The following is a 16,734-nucleotide window of genomic DNA, read 5'->3' as shown; positions in this document are numbered from 1 at the left end:
GGCTCTAAATAACTGCAACTCAAAATCTGGTCCACGAGTAGGACCAGCAGCGGCAGCATCTTCTGGGAGGTTACTAGAAATTTGAAAGTTTGAACGCCATCTAGACCTACAGCATCTCTTGGCAGTGGGGCCCAAAAAGCTATTTTAACAAGTCCTCCAGGTAATTCTAAAGCACACTCTGCATCAGACAGAACTTTAAAGTTTTAACATTTCCTATCTCAAAATCAAATCTGTGTAAGAGCTAACCTTGTCTAATTAAGACCTAGGTCACAGGCTTGTGTAAAAGGTGGCTTCCGGTTCAAACATTTCAGTGGTTTCCTTCTGCTCTTAGGACAAGGGGCAAAGTCTTCAACACAGCCCACAAGGTCCCACCTCAGTCTGGTTTTGTCCCTGTCTTGGCCTCTTGCCATACTAGCTTTCTTCCTGTTCCTCTGTGCTCTCGGCCAGGAAGGCGCTTCCACTATCCCTTCACCCGGCTCACTCCTCTCTAGATCTCAGCTTAACTGTCGCATCCTCTCAGAAGCTGTTCCTGATCTTCCCAAGTCAAACTGTGCTAGCACACAGTAGGCACTTAGGGTTTTCTGGTTTAACGAATGGATGACTATTCTATGTTCTCATAGTACCATGTGTCACGTAAGAGTGATCTGTTGCGATCATTTTAGTGTTAATAAGCAACATCATTTTATGATGCCCAGCCCATGGGTAGTGACTGCGGCTGTCAGTCTTCACCTTTGTATCGCCAGCAGCAATCACAGCATATGGCATAACAGGAGGCTTTCTATCAACATTTATTGAATAAATGGATGAATAAAAGTTTCTGATTGTTAGCATGTTTGGCTAAGTCCAATCATGGACTAACCTGTAGGGGGAAAACCTGGAAGAAGGTCCTAAGCCAATCACAAAGGTGAGTGATTTCACCTATAAATGCTAGCCAAACACCGTGCCAAGGGTTCTCAATACACTGACAGAGATAACACCTCGCATTCTTCCTAGCACACTGAAGGTGTACAAATATTTGTTAAATCAATGGCAAGCACAGAATAACTGATTATTCTATTTTACAATTCTGAAGAAAAATTATGTGTTTATTATCCAACTGATATGTGTCTTGAAAGAACTAGAGCATAATGACTGTTAAACTAATAGGAAAGTGGTATTTTGAGAGAGATTACATGGATGAATATCTACATAGTACAGGTACTCGAATGATGATTAAGTTAAATCTGTATTTTAGGAGTTTAAGAGGATACATGCCTGGTTAGAGGTTCACTATCACCTGGTTAACTGACTAGGAAAAGCAGACAAACTGAATTACCTGTATTCTATAGATATTCCTGGCAATCTTTACACAGCATCAATAAGAATTGATTTTCCACTTTCCTGTTCCACCAAAAGAGTTTCCAACTTCTAAGATTAGAAACTGAACTTCTAAGATTAATAGCCTGGGATGAAAAGGTACCTGTGTGGTCCAACATGGCGTTCAAGCCATAAGAAGACTGCCAGCTGGCCCTACTACCTTCAGGCTACATGCCAGAATCCTAGTCAACTATGGATATACTTGATTAGAAGAGGGCTTTATTATAATAAAGCCCATGCAGTGCTGAAACTCCAGATTTTGCACAAATGTATGCAACTCACTTGACCTTGCTCTCAAATTCCATGGGGGCTCAAAACAGCTCCCTAAGAGGAAAATATGAATTCAAAATGGAAAGCTGTAAGGAGAGCCAAGAAGACAAAAGACAAAGAAAGAAAGTCACGATTAGAGATTTTGACCTTTACAACTCTATGAAGGCAAAGAAAACATTAATTAAGCAGGGAATTGAGAAACTTTAAAATGTGTCTTTCTAGAAAGCTTTTCGCAAGTAAACAGCCTTCCAGAAAATCACTATTGCTATAAGGCGCCCAGGTAATAAGAACACAGCCTAGGCAAGATGAATGCAACTCAAAGGGAACCATCTGACTCAAACTTCTCACAGCAATGTATAAGAAGTTATCATAATGAATGGAATAGAACTGAGAGTCCAGAAATAAATCCTCAAATTTACAGTCATTGATTTCAACAACGGTGCCAAGACAATTTAATGGGGGTAAAAATAGTCTTTTTAACAAATGATGCTGGGACAACTGGATATCCACATGCAAAAGAAAGAAACCGAACCCCTACCTCAGATCATATATAAAAGTTAACTTCAGGTGGATCTAAATTCAAGAGCTAAAACTCTAAAACACTTAGAAGAAAATATAGGTATAAATCTTGACTTTGGATTAAGCAATAGTTTCTTAGATATGACACCAAAAGCATAAGCAAATACATAAAAATACATAAATTGATTTCATCAAAATTTGAAATTGCTGTGCTTCAAAGAAGGCTATCATGAAAGAGAAAGATAAGCCAAAGAATGGCAGAAAATATTTTCAAAGCATATATCTGATAAGGATCTAGTATTCAGAATACATAAGGAATTATTACAACTAGACATTAAAAAGACAAATAACCCAATTTTAAAAGGAGCAAAGGATCTGAATAGACAGTTCTCCAATGAAGATATACAAATGGCTAATAAGCACACGAAAAGATACTCAACATGATTAAGTATCAGGGAAATAATAATAAAAATTACAGTGAGATACCACTTTATACCCACTAGGATGACTAGAATCAAAAAAACATAACAAGTGTCGGCAAGGATGTGGAGAAACTGGAACCCTCATATATTGCTAGTGGAATTGTGAAATGGTGCAACTGCTTTGGAAAATGGTCTGTCAGTGCCTTAAAAGGGTAAATACAGAGGTACCATATGACCCAGCAATTCCACTACCAGGTATATACCCATGAAAATTTAAAACATGTGTCCATACAACATGTGTACACAAATGTTCATCAACTGATGAACGGGTAAACAAAATGTGAAAGAAGTGGTATATTCATAAACTGAAATATTAGCTGGCCATAAAAAGTACGTACTCATACATACTACAACATGGATCAACTTTGAAAACATGCTAAGTGAAAGAAGCCAGTCACAAAATAGCACATATTACATGATTTCATTTATATGAAAAATCCAGAATAGGCAAATCTAGAGAGATAAAAGTAGATTAGTGGTAACCTAGGACTGGAGGGGGTTAAAGATTAGTGAATGGGGAGTGATTATTACTGACTACAGGGTTTCTTTTGTGGTGATGAAAATGGTCTAAAATTGACTGTGGTGATGACTGCACAGCCCTGAGTATACTGAAAATCAGTGAACTGTGTATTTTAAGTAGATGAATCGTATGGTATGTGAATTATCTCAATAAAACTATTATTAAGAGCTTAAAAACAAGAAAGAAAAAGAAGCTATCACAGAAGTAGTAGTAATAATTTCCTTTCATATACAGCACATCTGCATTGATGGATGAAATAAGCTTAGTAAAAGACAGAGCCAGGATTGGCAGTTTGTTTATTTATTCATTTGTTCATGCATTCAACAAGTATTTAATAAGTATGTATTATGATTAGGTGTTCTTCTAGGTGCTACAGATGGAGCAAAGAACAATCAGACAAAAATCCCTGCATATATGAAGTGTACCTCCTGTGGGAGTAAGAAAAAATAGACAATGTAAATAAGAAAAATATATAGTGTATTAGTCGGTAATAAATACGCTAGAAAAATAAAGGAAGGAAGTTAGGGAAAGTTAAGGGGTTGCAATTTTAAGTAGAGTGGTCATGGTAGGCCTTACTGAGAAGGAAGCATTTGAATAAAACTCTAAAATAGGTGTGGGAGTGAGGTATCAGGTATGTGGATAACGGAGAACAGTGAAAGGGACTCACAAAGGCCCTCAGGAGGAAGCGTGCCCAGCATTGTTGAGGCCAGAGTGAACAAGGGGAAGACAAGTAAGAGATGAAGCCAAACGAGTCATGAGAAGCCATATCCTAATGGTGTCTTGGAGGTAAGGACACTAGGCAGAATGAGATGGGTCCTTCGATTTAATAGGATCACACTGATCACTGGGTTGAGAGTAGACTGAAGGGGAGAAAGGGCAGAAACAAAGGTCAGGGAGGAATCTCTTGCCATAATTGAGGTAAGAGTTGATGGTAACGAGAACTGGTGTAGCAGTGGAGGCGAAGAGATGTAGTCAAATTCTGATATACGTACATATATATTCAGAGAGGTGGTTGATGGATGTGAAGTTTGAGACAAAGAGTCAAAGATAACTTGAAGGTTTCTGACCTGCGCTAATTAAAAGTATGCATTCCACGTAAAGTGCTTAGGGCAGTGATTATAATAATAAGTACTGACAAAGTACTCATTGTCAGCTCAACTATCATGCTGGATCCACTTTAACACGGCAGACAATACTAGAAAATCAGTGATATATGTTCACAGTGAAGCGTAGTATATATAATCCACTCAGTTCTCAGCTAAGAGCTTCTGCACGGGAATTTTTTTTTTTTTTTTGTAATTTTACTCCAATATTTAATACATACAAAAGAATACTTATAACATATACATTACTACACGAAACACCAAATATACTGTGAACTTCATTTGGGTGCTCTGGACAACAGGGAATGGCGGCAGTAGGACGCAGGACGCCCTCAGGGATTCTGCTGAAGCCCACAGCACTCTATTCCCTCTCTTCCCCCGCGCGGCCCAAAGAAGAGGTGGCATCTGCAGTGCACATTCTACACTAGTTTTAGCAGCAGAGTCTAACCCAAAGTGAGTGTGATCATAATCCCTATAAAAGGAGCTGCTCTAACATCTGCCTTCCTTAACCTCAGAAGGCTTTAAAGAGGAGGCAGGCCTCCGTGGGGTTTTGAAGGCAGGATTATGTGACTGTGAGGAAGAGCACAAGAAAAATATGAAAACAAAGGTGAGCCAATAATCAACAACAGGATGACAGATTTCAGGGTTTGCTTAATGAAGACATCAACATCAGATTTTCTAAGACAGCTCTAACTTAGTTAGCAATATTACTATGAGCCATATTTGATATCCTATACACAGGGTTTTATTTAAAGTACAATTAAAATTTTTTCTAATACATAATAACTGCATAGGCTTGGGAACTTCATAGTTATTCCATGAACTATTTTTTAAAACATGATACCTAATGTTAACCCACATGTAATCCCATGAAAATATGATAAATATTTTATAAGTTCACAAATAATAAAAAATATCAGCATATTGGCTACTAACTTAGAAATATTTTTGATTGACAGCACTGTCTATTTCTGAGATTAAAGGATTGTGAAAGAGATTTAGATTTTCCCCCAATTAATACTGTTTTGTGCTCTTGAATAAATTGAAAAAAGACTCTCAGCAGTGTTAGTACCCATCACTAACGAGAGTATATCACCAACTATATTAGCTGCAGGGTATAATTTTTGTGCAGCTGAAGCCATTTACTTCTGAGGGAAGGGATGCTTGAGTGCCTTTATTTATTCTAACTCAAGGAAGCATAAAGCACTGTAACTAAGTAATTATATTTATTTACCAGAAAGAAGAAAATACACGAAGCAAGACAATGTATACTACAAATTCTTCTCCTTTATTTGCTCTGAAATTCTTTTAAATAACAAATTCCCCAGAAACTGAAGGGACCCGAGATCATTCTTTCCCAATTCTCACTTTGTCAGCAACCTTGCATTGTAGGTGTACAGATAGCTACTTTGTTCAAGAGCTAGAGGATGTGGGACAAGGCTCATCTTTCTGCTAAATTCTTGTGTCGATATTATTGTGTGACCTTGGGAATAATTCCTTGTTTCCACGATAGGAACCTGGCACTGATTTCTACCATGTGCAATCTAGTGAAGGGAAATTTACATATATAATAAAACATAATTTACCGTGATTCAGCATCAACTAACATTTACTAAGTGGCAGATAATTTATGTGGTATTTTACATCTAATCTCCTTTTACATACTGAGAATAGAGATTAAATCTTGTTTCTCTTAGAAATATTACAATGCCATCTATCGAAGCTGAGTCCACAACAGGAGCTCAGGAAAAATTTTCTCGGATGAAAATAGTCAATATTTTTTTTTTCACAGATGATGTAGGCATGGCTCAGTTGCCTAAGCAATAAGTCAAATAGGCTACAAGCTACATATGGATAGATCAAACCCTCTCCACACCTAAATTCCTATATACTAAAAAATGAATATAAGACATATTAAAAGACATTACAAGACATATTGAAATAACATAAGACATCTTATATTAAAATATAAGAGACATTAAAAATATTAAAGACTGTAAGACACATTAAAATTCTTTTGTAACCTAGTATCGAGGACACTAATAATATCTTAGTAAGAGTAGCAGTGAATGAATTCGTCCCCTGGATAGCACAAACACATACTTAGCCCCTGAAAAGAATTGCTAACTTACTAAAAAGAAAAAAACAAAAAAACCCAAAACACATAGAAAACACTTAAAATCATTAAAGTGCTCTTGAGGTTATCTGTCAGTCTGAAATAAACTCTATCTCATAAAGGTGAATTGCCTCTTTGGGTTATACCACCTTAACGAATTAATTCTGTTTATAAATTTCTCTGTAAAACTGGTAACACTTTATTCATCAGCACCTTTGTTATACAAATTGACATCAAAATACAGATGTTTTTCTGCATGTATACACACAAACACTATACATATTCATTTGTGTATAAATAAGGACAAATCTAAAAATATGCATGTAAACTGAGACTTCATTAATAAAATCTTACTAAATAGTTTAAAAGTTTTAAAACGTTTGCCAGACACAACAACAAAAATTAGGAACACAACAGAAAAACTAAAAATAGAAACATAGCTAAGTGTAGCACTCAAAACAGAAAGGATCCTATAAAATTACTGTACAATTAAGGTAGCAAACAATCTAAGGAATTCGTGCTCTATTTTCAAAACCAAAAACATCCCATGCAGGAAAAAAACAACCAGTTACAGAAATCTGGACTCTATTAGAAAGGAGTTCTCTATTCCGCCCCTATGTTTCACTTACAAGTTCATATAATCCGATGGAAGACGGAAGAAATGGAAAATATTTGTAAAAAAATGTGGTTAAAGAATGTAGCAATTAAAACCTTTTATACTATCGGTGTTAAGTCTAAAAATAACCCAGCATATAGCAATAATAACCCTGTCAAATGGGAATATTTGTCAGGCTCAGCTGTTCCCAAGTCCTAGGCACATTGTCATGAGGCAATGAATAAACAAGTGTTTATGAGTTCCAATTAGGCAGTATGTTAATACATCTACATTGGATCATTTTATTTCACATGTAATTTTAAACTAGCTCCTGTTTTTTCCTAAAAAAAATAAAGGCAAACTTTACAGTGACCAATACAAAATTCTGGATTGGTAAAATTTGAAGTAATGAGGTTTAACATTACTTTTTAAGTGATAATTCATGTTCTAAAAAAGGAATATCAGATGAACACTTTTCAGCTGGTCACATACATATATATGTGTACACACACACAGATACACACCCCGCCCCAAATTGATGGCACATAACAAACAGCGGCTGCCTTAAAAGACCTGAACCTATCAATGCAAATGCAGACATGCCTTCTGAGCTCATTGTTCCGTAACTAAAATTACCTAAAAAATTACTGCCCAGAGTCATCCTAGACATGTTGAGCTTTTCTTAGAAACTGGCTAATGTTGAACAGATTCAAAACCAGGAATTTAGAGCAAATCACCTATAAAATTCATTTTATTTTTCAAGTCCAGTGGTAAATGCTGTTTTTTACATTTACATTTTAGAATGAAAATGTCGGTATCATTTATTATTCTGGATTAAAAGATCTGAGTTCCTGAGTCTGGACCTGTGAGTGGCTGGCTTTGCCTCTCTCAGTAAGACCAGCAGTAACTAAGGAGTTTCTCTCTACAGAACTTCTAAACAGTGGTTGCTAATATGTTGCCCAGGATATGTCTAGGATCCACGTACATCTTCAATTTTCAGATGAAAATTTCAATTTCAGAAAGTCTAGTTCGAATTTGATGGAATTATACCAACTCAGAGTAAATTACCAATCTTCTAATTACTACTGAAGTGTTGATTAATATTTTTATCTGTCTTTCTTTGCTACCCAACAGAAACAGGAAAACTTCCTTTCACTGGTGGATAAAATCTTTCAAAAATGAGATTTACAGGTGAAAATTAAAAGCGGTAATTGTCAATGTAAAAGACTGGAAACTACTGCTCAAAGATCATTAAAAATAACAGAGAGGAATAAAACCATAAAAGTTATAAAAACTAGACCCTAAAGTGAAGAGTACACCAGGTACAGGGCCCCAGACATCACCGAGGCACTGCAGCAGCTCAGCGCCTCATCCAAGGGCTTCTTCGTGGCCGAAGCCTCTTACTTCAACATAAATTCAGCTAGAATGAATATTAATCCTTTGAAATGTTTCCCTGTAGAAGATATGTCTGGTTCAAAAGTCTTTAAAAAGAATTAAATTAGAATCTGGCCTAATTCTGGAGCTACTTTTATAGCAAGATCTCTTAATTCGGTCATCTCTGATCCAGTCCCCTCTAAACAGCCTCTTACCTGGCCTCCCTACAATTCTTCTTCTCTCTCTTTGGCCCATTCTTCACAGATCAGGGAATCGTAAAAACAAAAACATAAATCCAGTCACATCACTACTCTGCTCTAACAGCTTCCATGCACTTTTTTGGGGATAAAACTCCAACCCTTACATTTTTTGCAAGGCCCTGAATAATGTGACTTACTCACCACTCATTCATTTCACCCCAGCTGTGCTGGTTATTTTTCCGGTTCCTCCAAAGCTCCTTCCTACCCTAAGGCCTTTGCACCTGCTGCTCTCTTCCCTACAATGTTCTTCCTTGTATGTCTGGAACCTCCAACTAATCCTTTGGTTCTGGGCTCAGAAGTGGTTTCTTCGGGAGAGCTTTGCTCTTCATCAATCTTCTACTCCCCGCACCCTTCTGGCCTCCCATTATTTGAATGTTTCCTTCATCATACTTATTATAACTGCAATTAAGTAACCATGTGTTTAATGCCTTTTTCCAACCCTGTACTGTAAGCCCTATGAAGGTGTGATTGCGTCTGTCTCATTTACTGCTGTTTTCCCAGTGCCAGGCCTATTGCAGGAAATAAGGCACTGAAGGGAATATAATTTTGCAATGGGCTCTTGTAAGAAGTAATGAAAATTAGTCTATCTTACACAAAATCATGGCTGTATCAGCCACACATCACACTATAACATTAACAAGTCTTTGTGACAGTTTAACAAATGAGGAAGCCAGTGAAGCAAGATTTTTCACAACTTTTTCATTCCCAAATACTCTAAACCGTTAACTAGGTTATTAAGCTGGGGACATGTAGTGATGTTCCTTGAAAATATTCATGGAATTCAGTGTGGCAGCTAAGTTTCCTGGATGGAGACAAACTGAGACTCTCAACCAAAGTGCACCAGCCTTCAAATGAATGAGCCATTACAAGAAATTATGTCTGAAAGGCCACCCAAGAAGAAGTAATGTGAAATTCAACCGGTGTTCTCTTGAATTTAGCCAATTCACTTCAAATAAAACAAATGCTTGATGGATGGGTAAGAACGCACAAAAACATTAAGAAAAAATTCAGGAGCAAGCTGTGAGATGAGGATTTCCCAAGATGATTATGACTTTGGAAAGTGTTACTATAAAGAAGTTCCTGATTATGGTGGATATTTCGAAAAAATCTTTGGAAGCTAAGAGTCATCTAAAATAGTGGCATAGCCATTTTAAATCTGGCATAGATGTATATAAGTCTACAATATACTGATTGTGGTATCTGAGATGATTGTCAATTCTTAAGAAACTCTAATAAGGGCATTTAGGTTTCCGTGGATCAAAAGCTCCATAATTTAAATATCCAATGTAAGAAACTTTTTATTGTAAAGAGGAGATACTTATTTTCCAGAAACCTTTAATTCAATAAATAACAAAGAAAGGGGAAAATATGAAAACGCAAAATAAATAATTTAACCTGATACTGCGACCAAGAAACTTAAGAAGAATAAGAAGCAAATTAATTATCTTCTATCCTCTCACCCATCAACCCAAGACTTTCACCAAGTAAAACCGAAAGGATGGAAAGCTATCATTTCACTGTGTTTTCTACCTTACTCTTCTGATGGTGGTGGGCGGGGCAGGAGTGGGGAAAGTGAGATGTGTGTGTGTACAGTAGTGAAAGGGGGGAAACTAACATTTGTCTTCTGCCTACTATGTTATGTGCCTACAGACACTAAACATGTATTATTAGATTTAGTCCTCACAACTAACCCATTTACAGATGAAACTGACAGAGGTGAAATGACTGGTCAGAGGTCACCTGCTTAGTACACGGCAAAGGCAGGCTTTGATTCCAGGGCTACTTAGTGCCCCTTCTACAACACCACACTGCCTTAGTTTTCCTAGTTCTGTCAAATATATTAATTGTTCATTTAGTGTAACATTTCCAGTTCTTTTCTTTCCATTATTCCATTCAAATGAGTTTTCTTTTTCACTCTGAGGGATTTTATTAGCCTTCAAACCTTGTTCCATAGCTTAGAAATTAAGGGAAAGTAGACCTTTTTTCACACAAAACAGCCCTCCTCTCTCACACTCTTAATGAAACTTTAATGAGACAGATAGTGTGTATCTATTTCACTTAATAGCCTTGCTTTTAATTCCCCCCTTCAGATTCTAAATATTAACAATCTAGAAAATATCTCGTTTATCTTGTAGTGTCTCAGAGAGCACTCCCCAGGTTACCCGTGGTGCTATGCAAGTCTCTTCTTTGAAAAGAATGGTAATATGGTTTTTAACACAGTAAGATGAAGTGGTAAGCTGTGGATAATAAAGTTTTAAATTGATACATTTCAGTAACTGATAGATTTTTTAAAGTTATTATCATTTGTGTTCCAATCTTATAAAGGTGGAAAACTCAATATTTCTTCTACTAAGGAAAGGTAAGTAGATAAAAAGACTTTATATAAAGTTAATATACTTAATTTTTAAAATTCTGAAACCGATCTAATTTTGTCAGATTTATGTATGTGGTATTAACTGTTCAGTCTTCCTACTCTATTCCAAACTCAGATAACAGGTACTCAAAGAAAACACTGCATTTTTGTTTTCAGAAACTGTAAAACGTGAGAATCATGATATAAAGTGAAAATTACCTTGCTTATCTATAACCGAGTATGAAGCCAAAAATCCTCGTCCAGAAACATGAATTCCACTCATGAACAGCACTGTAATTTCATTGCTTTTTGATTCAATTGAATGGTTCATTTGCAACCCCAGACCACAGTATTTGCCTAGGAATCAAAGAAAAGCAGATATTTGGTGTGATTCATGAAGTCAATAATATTTACAATGTAGGTAAAATAATCATAATAATACACCAAACTGGGCATTAATCTAAAATGATGATAGAATGTTTAATGATGAAAAACTCACATTACTCTGGAGAGAAAAAAAATTCCAAGTAATAACTGTTCAAATGATTCAAAAGGAAAAACAGTGTATACAAGCATCACTGACCTTATAATGACTCAATTTCCTGTGAAATATATTTATACTCTTTAAAACTGTGACAAGGAATTTTAAAAAATTAACTTAAAGCATTTCATGCAGGCAGGTGGCTCATAAATGAATTGAGAGTCAAGCAGTAGTACTCTTACCATGTTCCCCAAGGGGGAACAGATTCTTGAGCTCAGGGCACCCCTCAAACCTTTTACAGACCGTCTCAAGTTTTCTTCCAAGAATTGTTGGACTTCTGTCAACCCCCTTAGGTGATCATATCTAGTCCTACAGCTTTAACTATGATATGACAATTCACATTTATACCTCTACATAGCCTTTTCCTTGAACTTCAGATGCATATATCTAACTGCCTACCAACTTTTATCCTTTAATGTCTAACAGACATGTAAAAAATAATATATCCTCCCTCAGTACAGATCTAAGTTTAGTAAGATAAAAGGGCAGAAAAAAAAATTAGAGCAAGATATCCACCAATAACTAATAAAAATGGGTTTTTTTTTAATGTGCCTGGTAACTTTAACAAATTCTGAATAAAAAGTTCTAAAGATATTTTAAGTTGAACAACATCACTTGAATAAGAGTAATGTGAACTTCCATATATATCATTTTCAAGGACTATACATTTTCATGTGAGTAGAAAATGCTAAATAATCAACCAAAACCCCCCACCAGAACTGGTAAGGGAGATAAGGTCACAAGGTTGATATACAAAAGTCAATTGCAAACAATAACCTAATCAAAAAGGGCAGACCTAAATAGACATTTCTCCAAAGAAGACACACAGATGGCCAACAGGCACATGAAAAGATGCTCAACACTACTAATTACTAGAGAAATGCAAATCAAAACTACAATGAGGTGTCACCTCATACCTGTCAGAATGCTATCATCAAAAATCTACAAATAATAAATGCTGGAGAGGGTGTGAAGAAAAGGGAACCCTCCTACACTGCTGGTGGGAATGTAAATTGGTGCAGCCACTATGGAAAACTGTAAAATAGAGCTACCATATGATTCAGCAATCTCACTCCTGGTAACATATCCAGAAAAGATGAAAACTGTAATTTGAAAAGATACATGCACCCCCCCCCCAACCCCGCCAATGTTCATAATATAGCAGCACTATTTACAATAGCCAAGACACAGAAGCAACTTAAGCGTCCATCAACAAATGAATGGATAAAGAAGATGTGGTATGGGACTTCACTGGTGGTCCAGTGGTAAAGAATCCACCTTCCAATGCAGGGGATGCGGGTTCGATCCCTGGTCGGGGAACTAAGATCCCACATGCCGCAGGGCAACTAAGCCCGCGTGCCTCAACGATAGAGCCTGCGTGCTGCAAACTACAGAGCCCAGGTGCTCTGGAGCCCAAGCACTCTGGAGTCCACGTGCCCTGGAGCCTGCACACCACAACTAGAGACAGAAAACCCACAGGCCACAACTAGAGAGAAGCCCGCATGCTGCAACAAAGACCCGACACAGCCGAAAAAAAAACAAAGAAAAAAAAGACAAAAAAAAAAGATGTGGTATGTATGTGTATGTATATATATATATACCACACACACACACACACACACACACATATATATATGCACATAATGGAATATTACTCAGCCATAAAAGAATGAAATATTGCCACCTGCAGCAACATAGATGGACCTAGAGAATATCATACTAAGTGAAGTCAGAAAGACAAATACATGATATCACTTATATGGGGAATCTAAAAAATAATACAAATGGATTCATTATAAAACAGAAAGAGACTCACAGACACAGTAAACAAACTTATGGTTACCAAAGGGGAGAGAGAGGTGGGGAGGGAAAAATTAGGAGTATGGGATTAACAGATACAAACTACTACTGTATATAAAGTAGATAAGCAACAAAGATTTACTGTATAGCACACGGAATTATACTCAAAATCTTGTAATAGCCTATAATGGAAGATAATTTGCAAAAAAACCCCTTGAATCACTATGCTGTACACCTGGAAACTAATAACATAATATTGTAAATCAACTATACTTCAATTTTAAAAAATCAATTTTATTTCCATATACTAGTGACAATCTGAAATGAAATTTTTAAAGCTTAATTTATAATAGCAACAAAAAGATTAACTAGAGATACATTTAAAAAAAAAGAAATTCGAAAGCTGTACATTAAAATATGCAAAACACTGTTGAAAAAAATTAAATAACTAAATAAATCAGGAGATATACCAAGTTCATGGACCAGAAGATTCAATATTGTTAAGATGTCAGTTCTCCCCAAATGGATCTACTGATTCAATGCAATCCATATCAAAATTTTAGCAGGGTTTTTTTTTTAGAAATTAACAAGTTGAGCCTAAAATGTATATGGAAATGCAAAGGACATAGAATAGCCAAAATAATTGTAGTAAAGAAGACAGTAGAGAGACTTACATTACTTGCATTTAAACTTACATTTACTATATAAATAAAACTTACTATATAAAACTACAGTAATCAAGAAGAGTGTGGCATCATTGTAAGGGCGAATATCTACATTAATCTGAATGGAGCAGAACAGAGTCCAGAAATGAACCTACTTACAACTATCAACTGATTTCTGACAAAAGTGTCAACAGGGAAAGAACAGTCGTTTCAACAAATGTACTAAGCCAGTTGGATATCAATATGAAAAAACAACTTAGAACTTCACAATATATACAAAAATTAAGTCAAAATGGATCACAGAGTTAACTCTAAGAACTAACCTTATAAAACTCTTACAAGAAGACATAAAAGAAAACTTTGTGACTTTGGGTTAGGCAAGGATTTCTTAGATTCAACACCAAAAGCATAATCCATTGAAGAAAAATATTAATAATTAGGATTTTATCAAAAATTTAAATGTTTGCTCTTTAAAAGACACCATTAAGAAAATGCAAAGACAAACGACAGGCTAGGAAAAAATATTTGTAAAACATTAATCTGATAAAGACCTCACATCTGAAATGTGTAAAAAACTCCTGTAACTCAATCAATCCAATTGTTTTAAATGGGCAAAAGATTTAAACAGACACTTTAACAAAGAAGACACACTCAAGGCAAATAAGCACATGAAAAGATGCTCAACAGTATTAGTCGTTAAAGAAATGCATATTAAAACTAATGAGGAGATACCACTACATACCCACTATATTAGCTATAATCAAAAAGACTGACAAAACCAAGTATTGGTAAGAATGTGGAGAAACTGAAACCTTCATACACTGATGATGGAATCATAAAGGGCACAGCCATTTTTGAAAAACAATTTGGCAGTTTCTTAAAATGTTAAACATAAAATATACATATCATACATTTCATACAACCCAACAATTGCACTTCTAGTTATCTTTTATTTGCCCAAAACAAAAACGATGAACCTCAGAAACATTATGCTAAATAGAAGCCATTTATGATATTTCTAGAAAAGGCAAAAAAAAAATAAAGATAAAACATAGGATCAGTGGCTGCTTGGGACCAGGGGTGAAGTGGCAATTGACTCCAAATGGGCACAAGGGAACTTTCTGGTGTGATGGAAATTTCTAAACCTGCATTTTAGTGTTCACCCAGCTATATAAATTTACTAAAACTCATCAAACTATACATTTAAAATACATGAAATTTATGGTATATAAATTATATCTCGATAAAGCTTTCAAAAGAAATGCAAACATTAAAACAATTTTTATTGTGAGGTGTTTTGCACAAAGAAAAAATAGGTCACAGAATCAGACACAGCAGAACGATAACTTCAGAGATCTATTCCATGCCCCTTTTGACAGCTGAAAAAACTGAATACCAAACATCAAGGTGTGCATGCACGCGTGCGTACACACACACACACACACACACACACAAAGGTCTTAGGTGTGTGCTATGGTGTTCAATATAAAATATATGTCTTGCTCATCCTTTATTTTTTTTATTTTTTAAATATTTATTTATTCAGCTGCGCTGGGTCTCAGTTGCAGCACTCCGGATCTTTGTTGCCAAGTGTTGGATCTTTAGTTGCAGCATGCAAACTCCTAGTTGAGGCATGTGGGATCTAGTTTCCTACCAGGGATCGAACCCGGGTCCCACGCATTGGTAGCATGGAGTGTTAGCCACTGGACCACCAGGGAAGTCCTTGCTCATTCTTTCTTTAAAAACACCTAATGTGCAAAAAAAAAAAAAAGCCTTCTATTGCTAAATATGGAATGCAATTTTTTAAAAAAATTAATTTATTTATTTTTGGCTGCATTGGGTCTTCGTTGCTGCACGTGGGCTTTCTCTAGTTGCAGCGAGCGGGGGCTGCTTTTCGTTGCGGTGCGTGGGCTTCTCACTGCGGTGGCTTCTCCTGCTGCAGAGCACGGGCTCTAGGCTCGAGGGCTTCAGTAGTTGCGGCTCGCGGGCTCTAGAGTGCAGGCTCAGTAGTTGTGGTGCACGGGCTTAGTTGCTCCGTGGCATGTGGGATCTTCCCGGACCAGGGCTTGAACCCGTGTCCCCTGCATTGGCAGGCGGATTCTTAACCACTGTGCCACCAGGGAAGTCCATGGAATGCAATTTAAATATAGCTATCAATATGTTTAACTTTCAAGTAAAACAACAAAGAACCCTGTAACAGTTATTATCTGAATATACAAGACGAAAAGATGATTAAGTCGTTAGATTTGTTTAATGCTAAATAACTCAGAAACAGTCTGGTAAATAGGACAAATATTAAATACTGTATTATTTTTGAATACTAAATATTAAAAAATAATGACCTAATATTAAAACAGAGCAATATAATATGTACTTCATGTTATTCCAAATATTATCTCAAATACTAAAAATATTAGACACTGTATAATTTGCTGGCAAAACCAAATGTGTGCAGAGCCAGGGCCCATCACATTAAATCTTAAGGCCCAGTGGGAATAGATAAAAGGAAGAAAAATTGTATCAGCTAGAATCTTTACATAAACCAGTTAACTCTTGTAAAAATGAACAATAGGTTCACCTGGGCTTATCAGCACTCGCTGTTCTTTGCCATTTAAGGATTTTATTACAAGGCTCATAAAGGTGCTCAGTACAAATACTGACTTTTCAGATACTTTTAGATACAAACAAAAAAGATCATATTTAAATGATCATAAAGAATATGATCATGACACACAGAAGTATCCTTACTTTATAAAAATTATATCATGTATACGAATACT

At 36.0% G+C, this 16,734-nt stretch overlaps 1 protein-coding gene across 4 annotated transcripts in view; it reads right to left on the bottom strand.

The window, feature by feature from the left end:
• DCBLD2 (discoidin, CUB and LCCL domain containing 2) overlaps nt 1-16,734 on the bottom strand; it is a 93,100-nt gene that overhangs the window by 28,025 nt on the left and 48,341 nt on the right. For all 4 annotated transcript variants that reach the window (XM_059921308.1, XM_059921306.1, XM_059921307.1 and 1 more), the window contains one exon: nt 11,168-11,305. In XM_059921308.1, coding sequence (XP_059777291.1) covers nt 11,168-11,305 — 138 coding nt within the window. The remainder of the gene's footprint in view (nt 1-11,167; nt 11,306-16,734) is intronic.

Source organism: Balaenoptera ricei, chromosome 4, assembly GCF_028023285.1.
Source record: "Balaenoptera ricei isolate mBalRic1 chromosome 4, mBalRic1.hap2, whole genome shotgun sequence".
Taxonomy (NCBI): domain Eukaryota; kingdom Metazoa; phylum Chordata; class Mammalia; order Artiodactyla; family Balaenopteridae; genus Balaenoptera; species Balaenoptera ricei.
Note: the sequence above shows the minus strand (reverse complement) of the source record. Positions and strands in the feature narration are given on the sequence as shown.